Source organism: Thalassophryne amazonica, chromosome 1 (assembly GCF_902500255.1).
Source record: "Thalassophryne amazonica chromosome 1, fThaAma1.1, whole genome shotgun sequence".
Taxonomy (NCBI): domain Eukaryota; kingdom Metazoa; phylum Chordata; class Actinopteri; order Batrachoidiformes; family Batrachoididae; genus Thalassophryne; species Thalassophryne amazonica.
This window is the reverse complement of record NC_047103.1, coordinates 119045698-119068329: the sequence shown is the minus strand read 5'-3', so window position 1 is coordinate 119068329 and position 22632 is coordinate 119045698. Positions and strand designations below refer to the sequence as shown.

The 22632-nt window shown below is 46.5% G+C and overlaps 1 protein-coding gene across 1 annotated transcript in view; it reads left to right on the top strand.

The window, feature by feature from the left end:
* The window catches only part of LOC117512526, a 70589-nt gene that overhangs the window by 21219 nt on the left and 26738 nt on the right, over positions 1-22632 (top strand). The window contains exons 2-4 of the mRNA XM_034172670.1: positions 96-205; positions 907-1032; positions 18151-18257. Coding sequence (XP_034028561.1) covers positions 96-205; positions 907-1032; positions 18151-18257 — 343 coding nt within the window. The remainder of the gene's footprint in view (positions 1-95; positions 206-906; positions 1033-18150; positions 18258-22632) is intronic.

The following is a 22632-nucleotide window of genomic DNA, read 5'->3' as shown; positions in this document are numbered from 1 at the left end:
TTTGACTTTTTCGGTAGCTAATTACCAGTACCATTTCTTAGGATGTACTAGCTACATTTTCATGTTTGATTCTTTGTGTGTGTGTGTGTGTGTAGGCGGGTAGTGATGGTGAGAGCATTGGAAACTGTCCATTCTCTCAGAGACTGTTTATGATCCTGTGGCTTAAAGGAGTCATCTTCAATGTGACCACTGTCGACCTCAAAAGGTAATACAGTATGTGATGCTGTGCACACGCACGCACGCACGCACGCACGCACGCACACACACACACGCACACGCACACGCACACGCACACGCACACGCACACGCACACGCACACGCACACACACACACACACACACACACACACACACACACACACACACACACACACACACACACACACACACACACACACAGTAATTCAGGTCTCCAGTCTGTTTGTACGTTGTTGTTTGCAGTCTTTACATGTATTTTAAGGGCATGTATTAGGAATACAAAGTTTTTGCAACCCCATAGTCCTGGATCATATTCTGATGAACTTTTGCTAAAGAACAAAGAAGATCAATGTGTTTTCTGTCTTCAATCAAAAACGTTCACCTTTGAAATGTTTATACTCTGTTACATTTGGGTGGATTTCCAGATCTTTATATGAATATATATATATATATGGACTTTAAGAACTGATTTAGGGTCATTCTGGGGGTGCTGAATCTGAATCTGAGCTCAGATTTCCTCAATCACATCATAGTTTTTGCAATCTGCATGTTCCATATTAATGGATTACACAAAAGTTGCTTTTTAAAGACAGCCATGTCTGCCACAGTAGGATAAAATAAGTTTTACCGAATGGATGAAGTGGAAAATTGCAATTTGATTGTGCTCTGATTTGCTACTCAACACGCGTATTATGTGTTTTTACATTAGGAAGCCAGCTGACCTGCAGGAGCTCGCTCCAGGAACCAACCCACCTTTTGTGATCTTTAACGGGGAGCTCAAAGTTGATGTAAACAAGATAGAGGAATTCTTGGAGGAGAAACTCACCCCACCATGGTACAGGCACATATACAATGTGTACACAGAGAACGTTCAACAATTCACATACCAGATCAACAGATTTAATCATTTATTCCTTCCAAATTGAGGCATATGAGTCTTTTATGATTGTATGAACCTGTTAAGGTTTGTGCTGCCACAGGTATCTCAGCTGTTACACACTCCAAGCAGCTCAAAATTGAATAAGGCTGCTTATTCACTCCCATTGACAGTCAACATACTGGACTAGAAAATGTCAGACACTTGAAGCCTCAAAGAATTTCTCCTTTTTTACACTTTCTACATGACAAATTTGTTGACAAACAGAAGAAATGATACATATAGAATAATTCATCAAGGGTATAGCAAATAATTTCACATATCTTTGGCAGAATTAGCCTTTTTATCGAGCAGATTTAAAGCCAAACAGTTCAGAATCCATTATGGGAAAACCCCTCATTGTTATGATGCAAAAGTGAGACTGGAGTTATGTGGTTTTGTTTACATTCTGTTACCAAGGGGAATCTCCCAGAAACCATGTGGATCTGACAGACAAGAACAACAAAGCAGATACCATTTTCACATTTGGCTATGGGGGGTCAAGGATCAGTATGTTTGATAGATTATACTGAGGTAAGTTCTTTGATTCTCTATTCTAAACAAACTCTTTCCTATTGCATGTCATTGATTTGGACCCACAGCATAGACCATTTATTTTGGAAAACATAGACCAGTTGTTGTGTGGGCCGCTGAAGAGGAGGTACTGCTGGCCCACCACCACCAGAGGGCGCCTTGCCTGGAGTGCGGGCTCCAGGCACCAGAGGGCGCTGCCGCCTCACAGGAGCAGCCGGGGTGACAGCTGTCACTTATCACCTACGACAGCTGTCACCAATCATCTGATCAGCAGTGGTATATCAGCAAGACGACATCTCCACCTCTTTGCCGAGATATCGCTCTACCTAGGAGGTACAGTACTCAGCCGACTGTGTTGTCTTTTTGACATTAACACTTTGTTACTTTTGTGCGTTGAATAGCAGACATTCTTCCGACGAGAGGTGGAGGTGGTTTTCCCGCCATACGTGTTGCTGGGTGCAAACGCACCCACATTTAACTGTTTTTGTTCCTCGCCAGCAGTACCAGATCTGACACGCGGAGGCAGTGGCCACCTGGGAGTTCGGGACTTGGCGGCTCCAGTATTCCTGGGGTTCGGTGGCGGAGGAAATCGTGTGGTTCCGGTTCTGCTTTGGACAGACGTCTCTTATCTTCGAGCCTGCCCACGTGACACATTTTGTGAATTGACTTCTTTGTCTATTTTTGTAATCTGTTGTGTTTGTTGTGCTTATTCACAACAGTAAAGTGTTGTTATTTGACTTCCTCCATTGTCCGTTCATTTGCGCCCCCTGTTGTGGGTCCGTGTTCCTACACTTTCACAACAGGATATCTCGGCCAACGTCATGGACCCCGAGGGGCGTCAACCGGCTGTTGAACGGCCAATGGAAGAGCAGGGCGCACAGGCGTCTGCAGGAGGAATGATCGGTGAGTTGCAGCGAATCCTCACCGCTTTTACGGCTCGGTTGGATCTAATGACCGAGTAGAACGTCCTCCTTAACCGCAGGGTGGAGGCTCTCACCGCGCAGGTGGAAGCGCGCCCTCAGGGCGCTGCTGCGGCTCCCCCTCCTGTCGATCCTGTGCACAACAGTGACGTTCCACAGGTCGTTCAACGACCCCTCCCACCTTCCCCTGAAGCATACATAAGCCCTCCAGAGCCGTACGGGGGTTGTGTGGAGACGTGCGCGGACTTTCTTATGCAGTGTTCGCTCGTCTTCGCATAACGTCCCGTCATGTACGCGACTGATGCTAGTAAGATAGCTTATGTGATTAATCTGCTTCGCGGTGAGGCACGCGCTTGGGCTACAGTGCTCTGGGAGCAAAATTCATGGCTCCTTCTGACATATGATGGGTTTGTGAGGGAGTTCAGAACAGTGTTCGATCACCCAAATAGAGGAGAGACCGCTTCAATGAGACAGGGGCGCCGGAGCGCAGCTGCTTATGCAGTCGACTTCCACATCGCGGCTGCGAGGTCCGGCTGGAATAGCACTGCCCTCCGTGCCGCCTTCGTAAACGGACTGTCGTTGGTCCTGAAGGAGCACCTGGTGGCCAAGGACGAACCGCGGGATTTAGACGGGCTTATTGATCTCGTTATACAATTAGACAATCGGTTAGAAGAACGCCGTCGGGAACGAGACGAAGGGCGTGGCCGGGCACGCGCCGTCCCTCTCCCTTCCGGTTCCGACCGAGTTCCGCCCTCCCCACGCTCCACGGCCTCTACGCTCCGTGTGGTTACAGCTCCCCCTGCTGATGAAGCTATGGACACGAGCAGGGCCACATTTAGGCCACCAGATAGACAGAGGAGGCTGGTCCGCGGAGCGTGCTTTGTTTGTGGCTCAATAGAGCATCAAGTGAGGGACTGCCCCGAGCGGTTAAACACCAACGCCCGCCCCTAGAAACTGGGCTAGGGGTGGGCCAAGACATTCACGTGGGACATACCCATATTGCCACACGACTCCCAGTTACAATCCTTTATGAGGATTTAACCCTGCAGGCCCCAGCACTGGTGGACACGGGCTCTGAAGGGAATCTGCTAGACAGCAGATGGGCCAGGGAGGCAGGGCTCCCTCTGGTGGCGCTTACCTCACCTGTGCAGGTGCGGGCACTAGATGGCTCCCTACTCCCTCTAATCACACATAAGACACCACCAGTAACTCTGGTGGTGTCAGGGAACCACCGGGAGGAGATCGAGTTTTTTGTGACTCCTGCCACCTCCCGTGTGATTCTCGGGTTCCCTTGGATGTTAAAACACAATCCCCGGATCGATTGGCCGTCCGGGGTAGTGGTTCAGTGGAGCGAGACCTGCCATCGGGTATGTTTAGGTTCCTCGGTTCCTCCCGGTTCCCAGGCTAAGGAGGAGGTCAGAGTCCCGCCCAATCTTGGGATGGTGCCGGTGGAGTACCATGACCTTGTGGATGTGTTCAGTAAGGATCTGGCGCTCACCCTTCCCCCCCACCGTCTGTACGATTGTGCCATTGATTTGGTTCCAGGCGTTGAGTTCCCGTCCAGCAGGCTGTACAACCTCTCACGACCTGAGCGCGAATCAATGGAGACCTACATCCGGGACTCTTTGGCCGCCGGGTTGATCCGGAATTCCACCTCCCCGATGGGTGCAGGTTTCTTTTTTGTGGGTAAAAAAGACGGCGGACTCGTCCATGCATTGATTATAGGGGGCTGAACGAAATCACGGTTCGTAATCGATACCCGTTGCCCTTGTTGGATTCAGTGTTCACGCCCCTGCATGGAGCCCAGATATTCACTAAGCTAGATCTTAGAAATGCGTATCACCTGGTTGGGATCCGGAAGGGAGACGAGTGGAAGACGGCATTTAACACCCCATTAGGTCACTTTGAGTACCTGGTCATGCCGTTCGGCCTTACAAACGCCCCCGCGACGTTCCAAGCATTAGTTAATGATGTCTTGCGGGATTTCCTGCACCGATTCGTCTTCGTATATCTAGACGATATACTCGTCTTTTCTCCGGATCCTGAGACTCATGTCCGGCATGTACGTCAGGTCCTGCAGCGGTTGTTGGAGAACCGGCTGTTTGTGAAGGGCGAGAAGTGTGAGTTTCACCGCACCTCTTTGTCCTTCCTGGGGTTTATCATCTCCCCCAACTCCGTCGCTCCTGATCCGGCCAAGGTTGCGGCGGTGAGAGACTGGCCCCAACCCACCAGCCATATGAAGCTGCAACAGTTCCTCGGCTTTGCAAATTTCTACAGGAGGTTCATTAAGGGCTACAGTCAGGTAGTTAGCCCCCTGACAGCCCTGACCTCTCCAAAAGTCCCCTTCACCTGGTCGGATCGGTGCGATGCCGCGTTCAAGGAGTTGAAACGGCGCTTCTCGTCTGCACCTGTTCTGGTGCAGCCCGATCCTAGTCACCAGTTTGTGGTTGAAGTGGACGCCTCGGACTCAGGGATAGGAGCCGTGCTATCCCAGAGCGGAGAGGCCGATAAGGTCCTTCACCCGTGTGCCTATTTTTCCCGCAGGTTGACCCCGGCCGAACGGAACTATGACGTCGGCAATCGAGAACTCCTTGCGGTTAAAGAGGCTCTTGAAGAGTGGAGACATCTGTTGGAGGGAACGTCCGTGCCATTCACGGTTTTCACTGACCACCGGAACCTGGAGTATATCAGGACCGCCAAGTGGCTGAACCCCAGGCAAGCCCGCTGGTCACTGTTCTTCGGCCGTTTTGACTTCCGGATCACCTACCGCCCCGGGACCAAAAACCAGAGATCGGATGCCTTGTCCCGGGTGCATGAAGACGAAGTCAAAACGGAGTTGTCGGATCCACCGGAACCCATCATCCCGGAATCCGCTATCGTGGCCACCCTCACCTGGGACGTAGAGAAAACCGTCCGGGAGGCCCTGGCATGGAGCCCGGATCCCAGAACTGGGCCGAAGAACAAACTTTACGTCCCACCAGAGGCCAGGGCTGCAGTCCTGGACTTCTGTCATGGCTCCAAGTTCTCCTGTCATCCAGGGGTGCGTAGAACCATGGCAGTTGTCCGGCAGCGCTTCTGGTGGGCGTCCCTGGAGGCCGACGTCCAGGATTATATCCAGGCCTGCACCACCTGCGCCAGGGGCAAGGCTGACCACCGCAGGGCATCGGGACTGCTCCAGCCGCTGCCTGTGCCTCATCGCCCCTGGTCCCACATCGGCCTGGATTTTGTCACGGGCCTCCCGCCGTCCCAGGGCAACACCCCCATCCTCACGATAGTGGACCGATTCTCCAAGGCGGCCCACTTCGTGGCCCTCCCGAAGCTCCCGACTGCCCAGGAGACAGCGGACCTCCTGGTCCACCACGTCGTCCGGCTGCATGGGATTCCAACAGACATCGTCTCCGATCGCGGTCCCCAGTTCTCCTCGCAAGTCTAGAGGAGCTTCTGCCGGGAACTGGGGGCCACGGTGAGTCTCTCGTCCGGGTATCATCCTCAGACCAACAGGCAAGCAGAACGGGTCAATCAGGAGGTGGAACAGGCCCTGCGCTGCGTGACGGCCGCGCACCCGGCGGCCTGGAGTACCCATTTGGCCTGGATCGAGTATGCCCGTAACAGCCAGGTGTCTTCAGCCACCGGCCTCTCCCCTTTTGAGGTGTGTCTGGGGTACCAGCCCCCGTTGTTTCCGGTGGTTGAGGGAGAGGTCAGTGTGCCCTCGGTCCACGCCCACCTGCGGAAGTGCCGTCGGGTGTGGCGCGCCGCCCGTTCTGCTTTGCTTAAGGCCCGGACGAGGGCAAAAGCCCATGCAGACCGTCGGCGGACCCCGGCCCCTGCGTATCGGCCAGGGCAGGAGGTGTGGTTGTCCACAAAGGACATTCCCCTAAAAGTGGACTCCCCTAAACTACAGGATCGTTACATCGGTCCCTTCAAAATCCTCAAGGTCATCAGTCCAGCCGCAGTGAGGCTTCAGCTTCCGGCCTCACTGCGGATCCATCCTGTTTTCCATGTGTCCCGGATAAAGCCGCATCACACCTCACCCCTCTGTGCTCCGGGTCCGGCGCCGCCTCCTGCCCGGATCATCGATGGCGAGCCGGCTTGGACTGTGCGCCGGCTCTTGGATGTCCGTAGGATGGGCCGGGGCTTCCAGTATTTGGTGGACTGGGAGGGGTACGGACCCGAAGAACGCTCCTGGGTGAAGAGGAGCTTCATCCTGGACCCGGCCCTCCTGGCCGATTTCTACTGCCGCCACCCGGACAAGCCTGGTCGGGCGCCAGAAGGCGCCCGTTGAGGGGGGGGTCCTGTTGTGTGGGCCGCTGAAGAGGAGGTACTGCTGGCCCACCACCACCAGAGGGCACCTTGCCTGGAGTGCGGGCTCCAGGCACCAGAGGGCGCTGCCGCCTCACAGGAGCAGCCGGGGTGACAGCTGTCATTTATCACCTACGACAGCTGTCACCAATCATCTGATCAGCAGTGGTATATCAGCAAGACGACATCTCCACCTCTTTGCCGAGATATCGCTCTACCTAGGAGGTACAGTACTCAGCCGACTGTGTTGTCTTTTTGACATTAACACTTTGTTACTTTTGTGCGTTGAATAGCAGACATTCTTCCGACGAGAGGTGGAGGTGGTTTTCCCGCCATACATGTTGCTGGGTGCAAACGCACCCACATTTAACTGTTTTTGTTCCTCGCCAGCAGTACCAGATCTGACACGCGGAGGCAGTGGCCACCTGGGAGTTCGGGACTTGGCGGCTCCAGTATTCCCGGGGTTCGGTGGCGGAGGAAATCGTGTGGTTCCGGTTCTGCTTTGGACAGACGTCTCTTATCTTCGAGCCTGCCCACGTGACACATTTTGTGAATTGACTTCTTTGTCTATTATTGTAATCCGTTGTGTTTGTTGTGCTTATTCACAACAGTAAAGTGTTGTTATTTGACTTCCTCCATTGTCCGTTCATTTGCGCCCCCTGTTGTGGGTCCGTGTTCCTACACGTTCACAACACCAGTGGCATGATATGTCACTTCAGCTCTTCAGTGATAAACAAAAGTTACTGAAAAATATGCCAATGGTTTATTCACTGCTAATAATCCAGTCACTCACCATTTTCAAATCATGCAGTATTTTAAGCACACAATACAATATCCTCAGTTTTTACATATTGCATCCCAAAATGATCAAAATGATTTTTCTACCTATTCTAAGAGCTCCCTCCATTTTAATGTATTTTGTAACCAATGTTACATGATGTCCTTCAGAAGAAAAAAATTTGCTTCATTTCAGACCATCAAAATGAAAAGAAAATCTATATTACTAGGCAATCCAAAGGAAAGCTTGCTGAGTGCTAATCAGGAAAATATTATCATCTGAAAAAAAGGCAGAAGAACCTGCAAAGCAAAGGGAAAGAATGAAAAAGTCATATAATTCAAAAACTGGTGAAGAAAAAGAAGAGCTTGTGCAGGATAAAAGAGAAAGGGAATCCAATCTGCAGAGAGAAAGGGTTAATCAAAGAAGTGCCAGAAAGAGAGCTGTTGATGTGCTTCATGTGAAACACAATGTAACAAAAATACTGTATATAAACATGCTTTAACATAAGTAACGTAACATAACATTAGTTCTCTTTTGCAAGTTTATAATAAATACTGGATGTCATGGGCAGTGAAGCCAGATTCACCAATTCAGTTACCACCCATAGAAAACCTGTCTGACTGCGCTCCTTGGATCTGTGGATATTGCATCATCATCATCATCATCATCATCATCATCATCATCATCATCATCATCATCATCATCATTATTATTATTATTATTATTATTATTATTATTATTATTATTATGGGTGGTGGCCAAGTGGTTAATGCACTTGGTTTCAGTGCAGAAGGTTCCGGGTTCAAATCCCGCCCCTGCCACATTTCTCCATGTAATGTGGAGTTGCGTCAGGAAGGGCATCCGGTGTAAAACCTGTGCCAATTCAACATGCAGATCCATCTTGGATTTGCTGTGGTGACCCCAAGTGCAAACAAGTGAGTAGCCGAAGGGATTTACTTACTACTATTATTATTATTATTGTATTGTTGTCTGTAAGATATTCCCTCTGCTAGTAGGGCAGGGAGTCATGGTCATGACATGCATGCCCATGATGAGTGTATGCAGACTTCCAACCACAACTGTAGCTTCACGCTTGGACAGCAAAACTGTACATGACTAGTGTGAGCCAGTCCAGCCCAGCTATTTTATGTGAATAATAGCTAAATATAACTAACTAACTAAGTGAATAAATAAATTATATCATCTTCTAACTCATCAAAAAAATTGTCATCTGGTGAAATTTAATGCACCAGATCAATCAACAGTTACTTTGTTTTGCCTATATATCCCTTGATGTGCATATGTGACTGGATAATGGCTGCAACCATGGAGGGAAACATCAATGTTTGAAACCTGTTTAGAACATTGCTGTGGAGTTTGCATCAAAAGGAGAACATCACAAGCTGCACTAAATGGGGCATCAAAATGTCACCAACTAATTTGAAAGAACTGCTTTGAAACTTTTCAGTTGATTTGGTGTAAATATTAAAACTCTAATGAATTTCATATTGAAAAGCCTCCGTCATCACAGGACGTGCACTAGCATGTACGTTGCTTGGTTCAGTACCACTTGGAAATTGCCATAACACCAGTTTGCACTTTGTTGGAGTAATAAAAATGGACACGCAGGAAGCTGTATTTTCATAGGGTGTGTCTATGTAAGGATTAAACAACTCGAAGCTGTGCATTTACGGTTTGAATGCACGACGCGGAGTCTAAAACACCACAACGTGGAGTTGTGTTACTCTGCGAAGTGCATTCAAACCGTATAATGCACAGCTTCGAGTTGTTTAATCCGCTTATACCATGGTCCCACACAGTGAGCTAACACACAAATATTTATTTAAGTTAACAGAACTTGATAAAAATGCATAAGTATTTGGGACTATTTTATGCCAGTCTCAAGATATTTTCATCTTTGGCAACCGTTCTCTTCTTCTTTCCCGTCTTCAATCTTGTCCAGTTCGTCCGATGTTAAATCTTTATGCCGTTGCTTTTGCTGTTCTGCTCGTTTGCTCTCCTCCTCTTCCCATTCCTCAAACATTTATTTTGGACAAAATATTAAAATTCACTTGGAAATCCATATTTTATTGCATTTCTGTCATTCACCTGTCAAAACACAGCTGATCTACGCCAACTGATTTGTGTGTTGCTGTGGTGACAACCACAGCGGAGTGATATTACAGTGACTTAACTCACCGAACTACGTGTGCGTATACATGAAAATAATGCACGCCAGTTAGACATGGAATTCTCACTGACCATAGTATAATGCACATATAACAGCCTGCTTATACAACCCCAATTCCAATGAAGTTGGGACGCTGTGTGAAATGTAAATAAAAACAGAATACAATGATTTGAAAATCCTGTTCAACCTATATTCAATTGAATACACCACAAGGACAAGATATTTAATGTTCAAACTGATAAACTTTATTGTTTAAAAATTTCAAAATTTGCTCATTTTGAAATGGATACCTGCAACACGCTTCAAAAAAGCTGGGATAGTTGCAACAAAAGACTGGAAGAGTTGGCTAATGCTCATAGAACACCTGTCTGAAACATTCCACAGGTGAACAGGTTAATTGGAACAGGTGAGTGTCATGATTGGGTTTAAAAGGAGCATCCCCAAAAGGCTCAGCCGTTCACAAGCAAAGATGGGGAGAGGATCACCACTTTGTGAACAACTGTGTGAAGAAACAGTTTATTAAGAACAATGTTTCTCAACGTTTAGTTGCAAGGAATTTAGGGATTTCATCATCTACAGTCCATAATATAATCAGAAGATTCAGAGAATCTGGAGAACTTTCTATACGTAAGCGGCAAGGCCGAAAACCAGCATTGAATGCCCGTGACCTTCGATCCCTCTGGCGGCACTGGGCTCAGGAACACTTCAGAAAATCATTGTCAGTTAACACAGTTCCTCGCTACATCTACAAGTGCAAATTAAAACTCTACCATGCAAAGCGAAAGCCATACATCAACAACATCCAGAAAAGGCCGCCGCCTTCTCTGGGCCAAGCTCATTTGAAATGGACAGACGCAAAGTGGAAAAGTGTGCTGTGATCTGATGAGTCCACATTTCAAATTGTTTCTGGAAATCATGGACGTTGTGTCCTCTGGACAAAAGAGGAAAAAGACCATCCAGATTGTTACCATAGCAAAGTTCAAAAGCCAGCGTCTGTGATGGTATGGGGGTGTGTTAGTGCCCATGGCATGGACAACTTACACATCTGTGATGGCACCATCAATGCTGAAAGGTACATCCAGGTTTTGGAGCAACACATGCTGCCATCCAAGCAAAGTCTTTTTCAGGGACGTCCTTCTTATTTCAGCAAGCCAATGCCAAGCCACATTCTGCACGTGTTACAACAGCGTGGCTTCATAGTAAAACAGTGTGGGTACGAGACTGGCCTGCCTACAGTCCAGACCTGTTGCCCATTGAAAATGTGTGGCGCATTATGAAGTGCAAAATATGACAACGGAGACCCCGGACTGTTGAACAACTGAAGTCACACATCAAGCAAGAATGGGGAAGAATTCCACCTACAAAGCTTCAACAATTAGTGTCCTCATTTCCCAAACGCTTATTGAATGTAGTTAGAAGGAAAGGTGATGTAACACAGTGGTAAACATACCACTGTCCCAGCTTTTTTGAAACGTGTTGCAGGCATCCTGTTGTGTGTTGGGGGGTTTGGCTGGACATTTTGGTGTTGTTTTCTTTTCTTTGCTCTCCAGGTGGTATGCAAACTGGGTTTTTGTCTGTGGAGAAGGTGCTGGCAGAAGAGTCCTTCACCCTCATCAGCATTATTGGCTGCACTTGTGGAGGATGTTCACGTGCAGGCCTAATGACTTGCAGCACCTGTGGATGATGCTCACGTGCAAACTTAAAGACTTTCAGCTGAAGCAGATAATGAGATGGCGTTCTGCATTTAAGCCATGAGTGATTCGAGCAGAATTGCCGGGAACTCGACCTTGTGACGTTTGTTTGTGAGACGCTGAGGACCGCGCCTGGATTTGACACATCGTGCCTGTGAAGGACGACGGGTGAGGGACACATGCTGTCAGCACACATCAGAGGTGCTGATTGTCTGAATAAGTGTTAACAGTAATTTGGTATTTGTTACGCAGTATATTTGAACATTGATGAGAATTGTGCAGCTCGCTTCTCACTGCCGTGGCGTACGGAATGATGATCCTCCACCTGTTGTGAGAAGCTGCTCATTTACATAAAGCTTAAATTCAGACCTGAATGTGTTGCTGACAGTGTGTGCCTTTGAAGGATATTTGTTGTAGCTGTTGACTTACCTCACCTTTTCCATCCTTCACAGAGTCAGTTTGTCATGTCCACCTGGGGGGTGTTCGGCGGTGAGTCTGGGTCCAGAAGTGTCGGGCTTTGATCCATTTGGGTGCTGGAGAGCGCGCCGTCCTTCATCTCGCCAGACAACCGCACATTTATGTTGTACACAAATTATTGCACAGAAGGGAAATAAATTTGTTTTGTTTTTGGAACCGCTTTCTGGTTATTTAGCGCTGGGTTCAGTCAGACGCTGGTCCGCTCCTCAACTCGCGTCTGCACATAACAGTAGTTCCCGGCCATTCCAACATGGACCCAGCGGCAGAAGCGGTTCCTTTTGCTGAAAGAGTTCAAGAATACTTGGAGAAGATATGGGAGCAATTACAGCCTCTCGCAAATCAAATTAAACAAACAGATGCTCGCATTACGGAGCTTGCAGCGCAAGCCGTTCTGCTTCCTGCTGCTCCAGCTGCGGCACTATCGATACCGGTGCAGATAACTCCGTCACCCAAGGGGAGGCGGAGTGCGGCGGATTATTCCGTGGATTTCCGAATTTTTTCTGCTCAGTCTGGTTGGAATGCCGCAGCTTTGAGAGGAGTGTTTGTGGATGGTTTGAACGATTTATTAAAAGATGAGCTAGCAGTCTGTGACGAACCAAAAGATTTAGATGAGCTAATATCTTTGGCTATTCGTCTAGATGATCGGATAAAGGAGCGTGGACGCGAGAGAGGGCGGACATCAGAGCGGGTCTATTCGTCTCGGGGCTTTCCCCGACACAGATCAGGGCTGCCTCTTCTTCGCCCCACTGAGACTCCTCCGACGGGACCTCTGGCTCCTCTTGGGGATGAGCCCATGCAGCTCGGACGAGCTGAAGCCGCCATATTGCCCCGGTTATATAGCGTCAAGAAAGATAACAATGACGTATCTCCAGGTGTTCTTAGACAGGCATAATAATGGACACACACACACACAAAAAAAGGGGCCGATCTTTGGTTGTTTAGTTATTTGGGCTGTTTTTGTTTTCATGTAAGGGGTTATAAATTGTTTGGGGATTTAGAGGCGGTTCTGGTGGAGTGAACGACTGGCAGTTCAGAGCTCGGCTGGACTCAGGTAATCATTATTTGAATTTAGGTAATTTTTGTTTGAGGATTGGGTCGTTTTGTTTTGTTGTTTTTGTTTTTTATTTCCCTGCTTCCCTAACCCCAACCTCACATGCTCTAAGACCGATTGTCTTGTGGGTTGTGTGGTGGTGCAGGTTGGTTACGCTGAGCGTATCTCAGAAAACCTCTGCACCTGGGGGGGGCTGTCAGGGGCGTTTTTTTGGATTTGGTTGATGCCCGGTTCCACTCCAGCCCCGGTGGGCCTTTGACCGTTCGTCATTGGTGTTACCGGGATGTGGTGCAGCGGGAACGTACCTCAGTCGGAGTGGTGGGCCGATCTGTGCCGTTCGCCATTTCGGTAGTTCCACCCCTCCCGATAGGCTGGTGGTATGGTCGGTTTGGGGCACCGGACGTATTTCCGGTTTTTCCGCTGCGCTTAGGGGAAGGGACTGGGTTAGTTTTTCCTGTTTCCTTCCCCAGCTTGGTAGTTTTGTGCCGTTCGCCAGAATTGAGCTGACGATAGGCTCTGGGAGTGATCTGGGGTCTTTCGGTGTGCTGGGGGGGTAACAGGGTTTGCCGGTTGTTTTATTTGCCCCCGGGTGGTTTAATAAAGTCCGCCGGGGGTTGGATTTTGTTTTTTTTATGTTTCCTTCCAGGTTCCACCTCCAGGGTTGATGGGACGGTCCTCTGGGGGGAATTGATTGTGGGGCCGACTAGCCAAGTGTGGCCGGGTCTGGGGTTCCTGGGTTGTGGGGAGGGTGCCTCCTGGGGTTGATGGTACAGTCCTCTGGGGGGCGCTGTTGCTCCATGAATACCTGGAGACCTCTGTGGGATTCCGGCTTTGGCTGTTACTCCTGAAACTGGGTGGTAAGGTCTTCTGGGGGGTGTTGGGCTCTGCAAGTCGTTCTGGGGGGGTTGTTTGTTATTTTTCTTTGTGAATTTATGTTGGTATTGTGTTGTTGGGGCTATGTTGGGTTTTTGGATTTGGGTGTTTTTCTTTTCTTCCCGGGGTTGGATGGGACGGTCCCCTGGGGAGGGTTTGGGTGGGTTTTGTGTTTTTTCTTGTATGTTGGGTTGTATATGGGACTCTTTGGGGTTTTTTGTTGATGCCAGCCGGCCTTCCAGCCGCGGTGCCCTGTCCTGCTGTCTGCGGTGGACCTTGGGAGCGTTACGCCGTCTGCTTCCTGACGTGGACCCCGGAGGGAGGTGCTGTTCTCAGGCCTGGTCTGTTCGGTTGCCAGGAGGCTTCCCATTGATGGGGGGGTACTGTTGTGTGTTGGGGGGTTTGGCTGGACATTTTGGTGTTGTTTTCTTTTCTTTGCTCTCCAGGTGGTATGCAAACTGGGTTTTTGTCTGTGGAGAAGGTGCTGGCAGAAGAGTCCTTCACCCTCATCAGCATTATTGGCTGCACTTGTGGAGGATGTTCACGTGCAGGCCTAATGACTTGCAGCACCTGTGGATGATGCTCACGTGCAAACTTAAAGACTTTCCAGCTGAAGCAGATAATGAGATGGCATTCTGCATTTAAGCCATGAGTGATTCGAGCAGAATTGCCGGGAACTCGACCTTGTGACGTTCGTTTTGTGAGACGCTGAGGACCGCGCCTGGGTTTGACACATCGTGCCTGTGAAGGAGGACGGGTGAGGGACACATGCTGTCAGCACACATCAGAGGTGATGATTGTCTGAATAAGTGTTAACAGTAATTTGGTATTTTGTTACGCAGTATATTTGAACATTGATGAGAGCTGTGCAGCTCGCTTCTCACTGCCGTGGCGTACGGAATGATGATCCTCCACCTGTTGTGAGAAGCTGCTCATTTACATAAAGCTTCAATTCAGACCTGAATGTGTTGCTGATAGTGTGTGCCTTTGAAGGATATTTGTTGTAGCTGTTGACTTACCTCACCTTTTCCATCCTTCACAGAGTCAGTTCACAGTGTCCACCTGGGGGGTGTTCGGCGGTGAGTCTGGGTCCAGAAGCGTCGGGCTTCGATCCATTTGGGCGCTGGAGAGCGCGCCGTCCTTCACCTCGCCAGACAACCGCACATTATGTTGTACACAAATTATTGCACAGAAGGGAAATAAATTTGTTTTGTTTTTGGAACCGCTTTCCTCGTTATTTAGCGCTGGGTTCAGTCAGACGCTGGTCCGCTCCTCAACTCGCATCTGCACATAACACATCCATTACAAAATGAGCAATATTTGCACAAAAACAATAAAGTTTATTAGTTTGAACATGAAATATCTTGTCTTTGTGGTGTATTCAATTGAATATAGGTTGAAGAGGATTTGCAAATCATTGTATTCTGTTTTTATTTACATTTTACACAACGTCCCAACTTCATTGGAATTGGGCTTGTCAGTTTTATATGGATTTTTATGCGAAGCCAAAATATGGCCATCGGGTATTGCGAACACTTTGCGTCTGTCTATCTCTCTGATTGTGCTCAGTGTAAGTCCGGTAAGAGGTCAAAAAGTCACATTCTCTTTCCTATTTTTATGCTCATACGGCCGAGGGTATGTTAGGATTGCGTTATTTTTATACATTTCAGGGATACTAGGATTTTTTTAACTAACTGAGCAGACCAAAAACTGTCAGAGTGAACAACACTAATCACAGTTCATGTTTTTTAGGAGACCTGTTTGATAAATGATGTTTGTATTTATTGTACTTGAATATTAATGAACAAATGACCAAATGTCCATCTAATGGCAGTGACAGTGCTTTGGGATATAATGTGATGCCCTATTTGTAATGTTGCATTTTAATTGTGGGAAGATAGGTCTGAAGGCTACGGTGTAACATGCACTAACCAGTTATTACCTGTCACTGGACCTGGCCACAAATGGACCCCACTATCCTTTCTACTGTTCACACAGAGCAACAATACAGCAGTCTATTAACTCACATTGCCTAACTTATACAGCTTGTCACACATGCATTTATTTCTGCAGACTGTCTCTGTGAACTGAATGTAATTATGATAGTGTTAAAATGGAACAAATATTTTGAAATTGTTCATCAATAACAGTAATTCCTGTCTGTAGTGGTGTGTTAAAACACTTGTACGTTGTACATTACATGTGCTGGTATGTATGATTTTAAGACATCATGCCCACCAGAGTCGGATTACATAAGATTAAGCAAACAGATGAAGTGGAAACAACAATTTGATGCTACCCCTTATTTGCTACCAGTAAAATATTTTCAAATGGAGAAAAATGTCATTTAAAATGCCAATTTTAAGGAAAACCATTAGAAAATGCACAGATTTCCATCAATAAAATGAAAATAGGATGTTTGAATTCTTTAGTATTATACACATTGATACGGTGCATCCAGAAAGTATTCACAACGCTTCACTTAGTCCACATTTTGTTATGTTACTACAGCCTTTTTTCCAAATGGAGTAAACTCATTTTTTTCCTTCAAAATTCTACTCACTTCCCAAAACGGCAACATGAAAATTTTTTTTTTGAAATTTTTGCAAATTTATTCAAAATAAAAAGCCAAGAAATCACATGCACACAAGTATTAACACCCTTTGCTCAATACTTTATTGATGTATCTTTGGCAGCAATTACAGCCTCAAGTCTACTTGAATATGTTGCCACAAGCTTGGTTCATCTATCTTGTGGTCAGTGTTGTCCATTCCTCTTGCAGCATCTCTCAAGCTCCATCAGGTTGGATGGGGAGTGTCGGTGCACAGGCATTTTCAGGTTTCTCCAGAGATGTTCAATCAGATTCAGATCTGGGCTCTGGCTGGGCCACTTAGGACATTCACAGAGTTGTCTTGAAGCCACTCCTTTGATATCTTGGCTGTGTGCTTGGACATTGTCCTGCTGAAAGGTGAACCATTGCCCCAGTCCTGAGGTTAAGAGCACTCTGGAGCAGGTTTTCATCCAGGATGTCTCTGTACATTGCTGCATTCATCTTTCCCTCAATCCTGATGAGTCTCCCAGTTCCTGCTGCTGAAAACATCCCTACAGCATGATGCTGCCACCACCATACTTCACTGTAGGGATGGTGCCTGGTTTTCTCCAAACACGACAACTGGCATTCACACCAAAGGATTTCAATCTTTGTCTCATCAGACCAGAGAATTTTGTTTTTCATGGTCTGAGAGTCCTTCAGGTGCCTTTTGGCAAACTCCATTGGGCTGCCATGTGCCTTTTACTAAGGAGTGGCTTCCATCTGGCCACTCTACCATACAGGCCTGATTGGTGGATTTCTGCAGAGATGGTTGCCCTTCTGAAAGGTTCTCCTCTCCTCCACAGAGAATGCTGGAGTTCTGACAGAGTGGTTACATCCCTGACTAAGGCCTTCTCCCCCAATTGGCTCAGTTAGACAGGGTGGCCAGCTCTAGAAAGAGCCCTTTGATCTGAACTTCTTCCACTTACGATATGGAGGCCAACTGTTGCTCATTGGGACCTTCAAGCAGCAGAAAATGTTTCTTACCTTTCGTCAGATTTGTGCCTCAAGAAAATCCTGTCTCGGAGGTCACAGACAGTTCCTCTGACTTCAGGCTTGGTTTGTGCTCTGACTGCACTGACACTGTGGGGCCTTATATGTAGACAGGTGTGTGTCCTTTCCAAATCATGTCCAGTCAACTGAATTTACCCCAGGTGGACTCCAATTAAGCTGCAGAAAACACTTCAAGAGTTGATCAGTGGAAACAGGATGTGAACCTGAGTGCAATTTTGCGTTTCATGGTCAAAGGCTGTTAATGCTTATGTACATGTATTTATTTTTTTGTTATTTGATAAAATAAAATGGCAGAATCTCAGAAAATTTTGAATTATAAGGTATTGGTGTGCCTGACTTTGTTAGGACAAAAATGAATTTGTCTAGTTTGGCATAAGGCCGAACATACAAAATTTGGAATAAGCGCTGTGATTACTTCCTGGATGCACTGTTGTTAATCAACCAAACTAAAGCATGTTGGCCTCAACTAGCAATTGGTGATTTTGGACATCCAGGGTTTTGCTACTGAACTCTTCACGTGTAAAGATCATTACATGTCACTATTGCCTGCCATGCATGCCTTTAAATGCAAGTATGTTTTGTTCCTTATTTCAATTTTCCAATGCATTTATTTCTGCAGCTATCCCAGGCTTGCTCCCAAACACCGCGAAGCCAATACAGCTGGTATTGATGTGTTTGCCAAGTTCTCAGCTTACATCAAAAACCAGAGAAAAGACACCAACGATGGTGAGAGATTTTGATATCCTGTTGTATGTCTGAAGACTGACCAATCATGTGTCAGAGAATCAACAATCTACTGGTTTACTGTCACTGATGAGAGCATGGTCAAGTCAAGTATTAGACAATAATCTTTATAATTAGTGTGCCCAATTACATACCTCTGAAATGGAGGAACTGTGTTTAACGATGACTGTTATATACCGCTGAGTTTATCCTTGTCATTTGATTGGTGCTTGTATGTCACATGACATGGATTAATTCATCCCATTGTGTGCAATTGCATTTAGAGCTGGCAGTTTTGGTTCCATTTAGAGTGCAAATTTGGTTTCATACATTTTGTACCATTGCATTCTGCACACGTGCACCGCACGCACACACACAAAACACACACACACACACACACACACACACACACACACACACACACACACACACACACACACCACACACACACCACAACACACACACACACACACACACCACACAAAACAAATCCACTGCGCTGTCTGGAGGCTGTTAGCAGGAAGAATGAAAAGCTGGACTAATTTTTGGTTCGCTGCACTGAGGAGTACACAGTCTTTTTTTTTTGGTATTACACACCCACACACGCGCTGAACCCAGTTGCGTGGGGGTGCGCGAGCACGGGGGACAACTACCGGACGATTTGATTGAGCTAACTGACACTGCTAATTCTGTAACACACATATACACGCCACACACACAAAAAATCCACTACATTGTAAACTGTCTGGATGCATAAAGCTTGACTCTTAGTCTTGTCCATCCAAATTGGAAGTCCCAAAAACCAATTTTATTTGTTGTTATCTATCGTCCACCTGGTTGTTACTGTGAGTTTCTCTGTGAATTTCAGACCTTTTGTCTGACTTAGTGTTTAGCTCAGATAAGATAATTATAGTGGGCGATTTTAACATCCACATAGATGCTGAGAATGACAGCCTCAGCACGCATTAATCTATTATTAGACTCAATTGGCTTTGCTCAAAATGTAAATGAGTCCACCCACCACTTTAATCATACTTTAGATCTTGTTTTGACTTATGGTATGGAAATTGAAGACTTAACAGTATTCCCTGAAAACCCCCTTCTGTCTGATAATTTCTTAATAACATTTACATTTACTTTAATGGACTACCCAGCAGTGGGGAATAAGTTTCATTACAGTAGAGTCTTTCGGAAAGCGCTGTAACTATGTTTAAGGATATGATTCCTTCTTTGTTATGTTCTCCAATGCCATATACCAACACAGTGCAGAGTAGCTACCTAAACTCTGTGAGTGAGATAGATTATCTCTGTCAATAGTTTTACATCCTCATTGAGCACAACTTTGGATGCTGTAGCTCCTCTGAAAAGAGAGCCTTAAATCAGAAGTGCCTGACTCCGTGGTATAACTCACAAACTCGCAGCTTAAAGCAGATAACCATAAGTTGGAGAGGAAATGGCGTCTCACTAATTTAGAAGATCTTCACTTAGCCTGGAAAAAGAGTCTGTTGCTCTATAAAAAAGCCCTCCGTAAAGCTAGGACATCTTACTACTCATCACTAATTGAAGAAAATAAGAACAACCCAGGTTTCTGTTCAGCACTGTAGCCAGGCTGACAAAGAGTCAGAGCGCTATTGAGCCGAGTATTCCTTTAACTTTAACTAGTAATGACGTCATGACTTTCTTTGCTAATAAATTTTAACTATTAGAGAAAAAATTACTCATAACCATCCAAAGACATATCGTTATCTTTGGCTGCTTTCAGTAATGCTGGTATTTGGTTAGACTCTTTCTCTCTGATTGTTCTGAGTTATTTGATTAGTCACTTCCTCCAAACCATCAACATGTCTATTAGACCCCATTCCTACCAGGCTGCTCAAGGAAGCCCTACCATTAATTAATGTTTCGATCTTAAATATGATCAATCTATCTTTATTAGTTGGCTATGTACACAGGCTTTTAAGGTGGCAGTAATTAACCATTACTTAAAAGCCATCACTTGATCCAGCTATCTTAGCTAATTATAGGCCAATCTCCAACACAAAAATTCTTGAAAGGGTAGTTGTAAAACAGCTAACTGATCATCTGCAGAGGAATGGTCTATTTGAAGAGTTTCAGGTCAGGTTTCAGAATTCATCATAGTACAGAAACAGCATTAGTGAAGGTTACAAATGATCTTCTTATGGCCTCAGACAGTGGACTCATCTCTGTGCTTGTCCTGTTAGACCTCAGTGCTGCTTTTGATATTGTTGAGCCATAAAAATTTTATTACAGAGATTAGAGCATGCCATAAGGTATTAAAGGCACTGCACTGCGGTGGTTTGAATCATATTCTATCTAATAGATTACAATTTGTTCATGTAAATGGGGAGTCTTCTTCACAGACTAAGGTTAATTATGGAGTTCCACAAGGTTCTGTGCTAGGACCAATTTTATTCACTTTATACATGCTTCCCATTAGGCAGTGTTATTAGAAAGCATTGCTTAAATTTTCATTGTTATGCAGATGATACCCAGCTTTATCTATCAATGAAGCCAGAGGACACACACCAATTAGTTAAACTGCAGGAATGTCTTACAGACATAAAGACATGGATGACCTCTAATTTCGCTTTTAGATTCAGATAAAACTGAAGTTATTGTACTTGGCCCCACGAATCTTAGAAACATGGTGTCTAACCAGATCCTTACTCTGGATGGCATTACCCTGACCTCTAGTAATACTATGAGAAATCTTGGAGTCATTTTGATCAGGATATGTCCTTCAATGCGCATATTAAGCAAATATGTAGGACTGCTTTTTTACATTTCGCAATATCTCTAAAATTAGAAATCTTGTCTCAGAGATGCTGAAAAACTAATTCATGCATCTATTTCCTCTAGGCTGGACTATTGTAATTCATTATCAGGTTGTCCTAAAAGTTCCCTGAAAAGCCTTCAGTTAATTCAAAATGCTGCAGCTAGAGTACTGACGGGGACTAGAAGGAGAGAGCATATTTCACCCATATTGGCCTCTCTTCATTGGCTTCCTGTTAATTCTAGAATAAAATTTAAAATTCTTCTTCTTACTTATAAGGTTTTGAATAATCAGGTCCCATCTTATCTAGGGACCTCTTAGTACCATATCACCCCAATAGAGCGCTTTGCTCTCAGACTGCAGGCTTACTTGTAGTTCCTAGGGTTTTTAAGAGTAGAATGGGAGGCAGAGCCTTCAGCTTTCAGGCTCCTCTTCTGTGGAACCAGCTCCCATTTCGGATCAGGGAGACAGACACCCTCTACTTTTAAGATTAGGCTTAAACTGTTATGTTTAGGACGCGGTCGGAGCACCGACCCAGCGTTTGAAAGGACCCAGCATAAAATAAGCAGAGCACGGTTCAAAGATAACAGAATTTAATAAACGTAACAGTGGGGTGATAAACACCAAAAATGTCCGCGGTCTGGTGAGGTGGAAACACGGCGCGCTCTCAACAGCGCAAACGGTCCGGAGCCACAGCAGTTCGGACCAGGGACCCCGCTGACACCCCCAGGTGGCCGCGACAAACCGAGTCTGTGAAGAAAGAAAACATGATGAGTCCAACTCCACACACACACAACTCAAAGGTGCACGCAATCAGCAAACACTTCCTGGCTTAAATCTATACATCAGCTTCTTACCCTGCGGGCACAGAACAACTCAGTTCAAATCTCCACTGCAGCAGAAGCTGATTAGACAATTAGCATAACGTGACAACTCGATACAACAAGGTGTGGGACACCAAATCCACTGTCATTACTTCACAAAGTCACCAAAACCAAATTACCTCAGGAAGTGTGCTGAAGAGCGGAGACCTCACCCAATCCTCCTTCACAGACTGTGGCGTCAAACCTGGAGCGGCTCTGCGTCCGTGATGGTGAGATTGTTCTCCTGACGTCGATCTCACACGTCTGCTCACAAGGTCGAGTCTCTGGCAATCACACACTGTGCATTCAAGGTTTAAATGCAGCAATCTCTGATTATGACAAAATCACCACAGCTGTGAGTCCTGATGACCTGCTGTGAAACAAGCCTCAGGTGTTCAGGGTGAGGTCCTGATGCTCAGCACTCAGTCCTGAATGCACACCTGGCGGGAGAAACAGAAAACAAAACCAAGCCAGCCAAACACCCCAGCCCACAACAGTACCCCACCCTCACGGGAAGCCTCCCGGCGACCACACGGACCTGGGCCAGAAAAAACAAGCCCCCCTCCAGGGACTATGCTGGACTGTTGGCTGGGAACAAAAAACACTACTGCAGCTTCAGCTCCTTGTGCTGATGATCCAGCTGGGAAAGGCCCGTCTCCAGGAGCTGTGCGTTACTGTGCTGCTGACGACAGCTCCATCATCAGCTGCTCCACCTGCAACG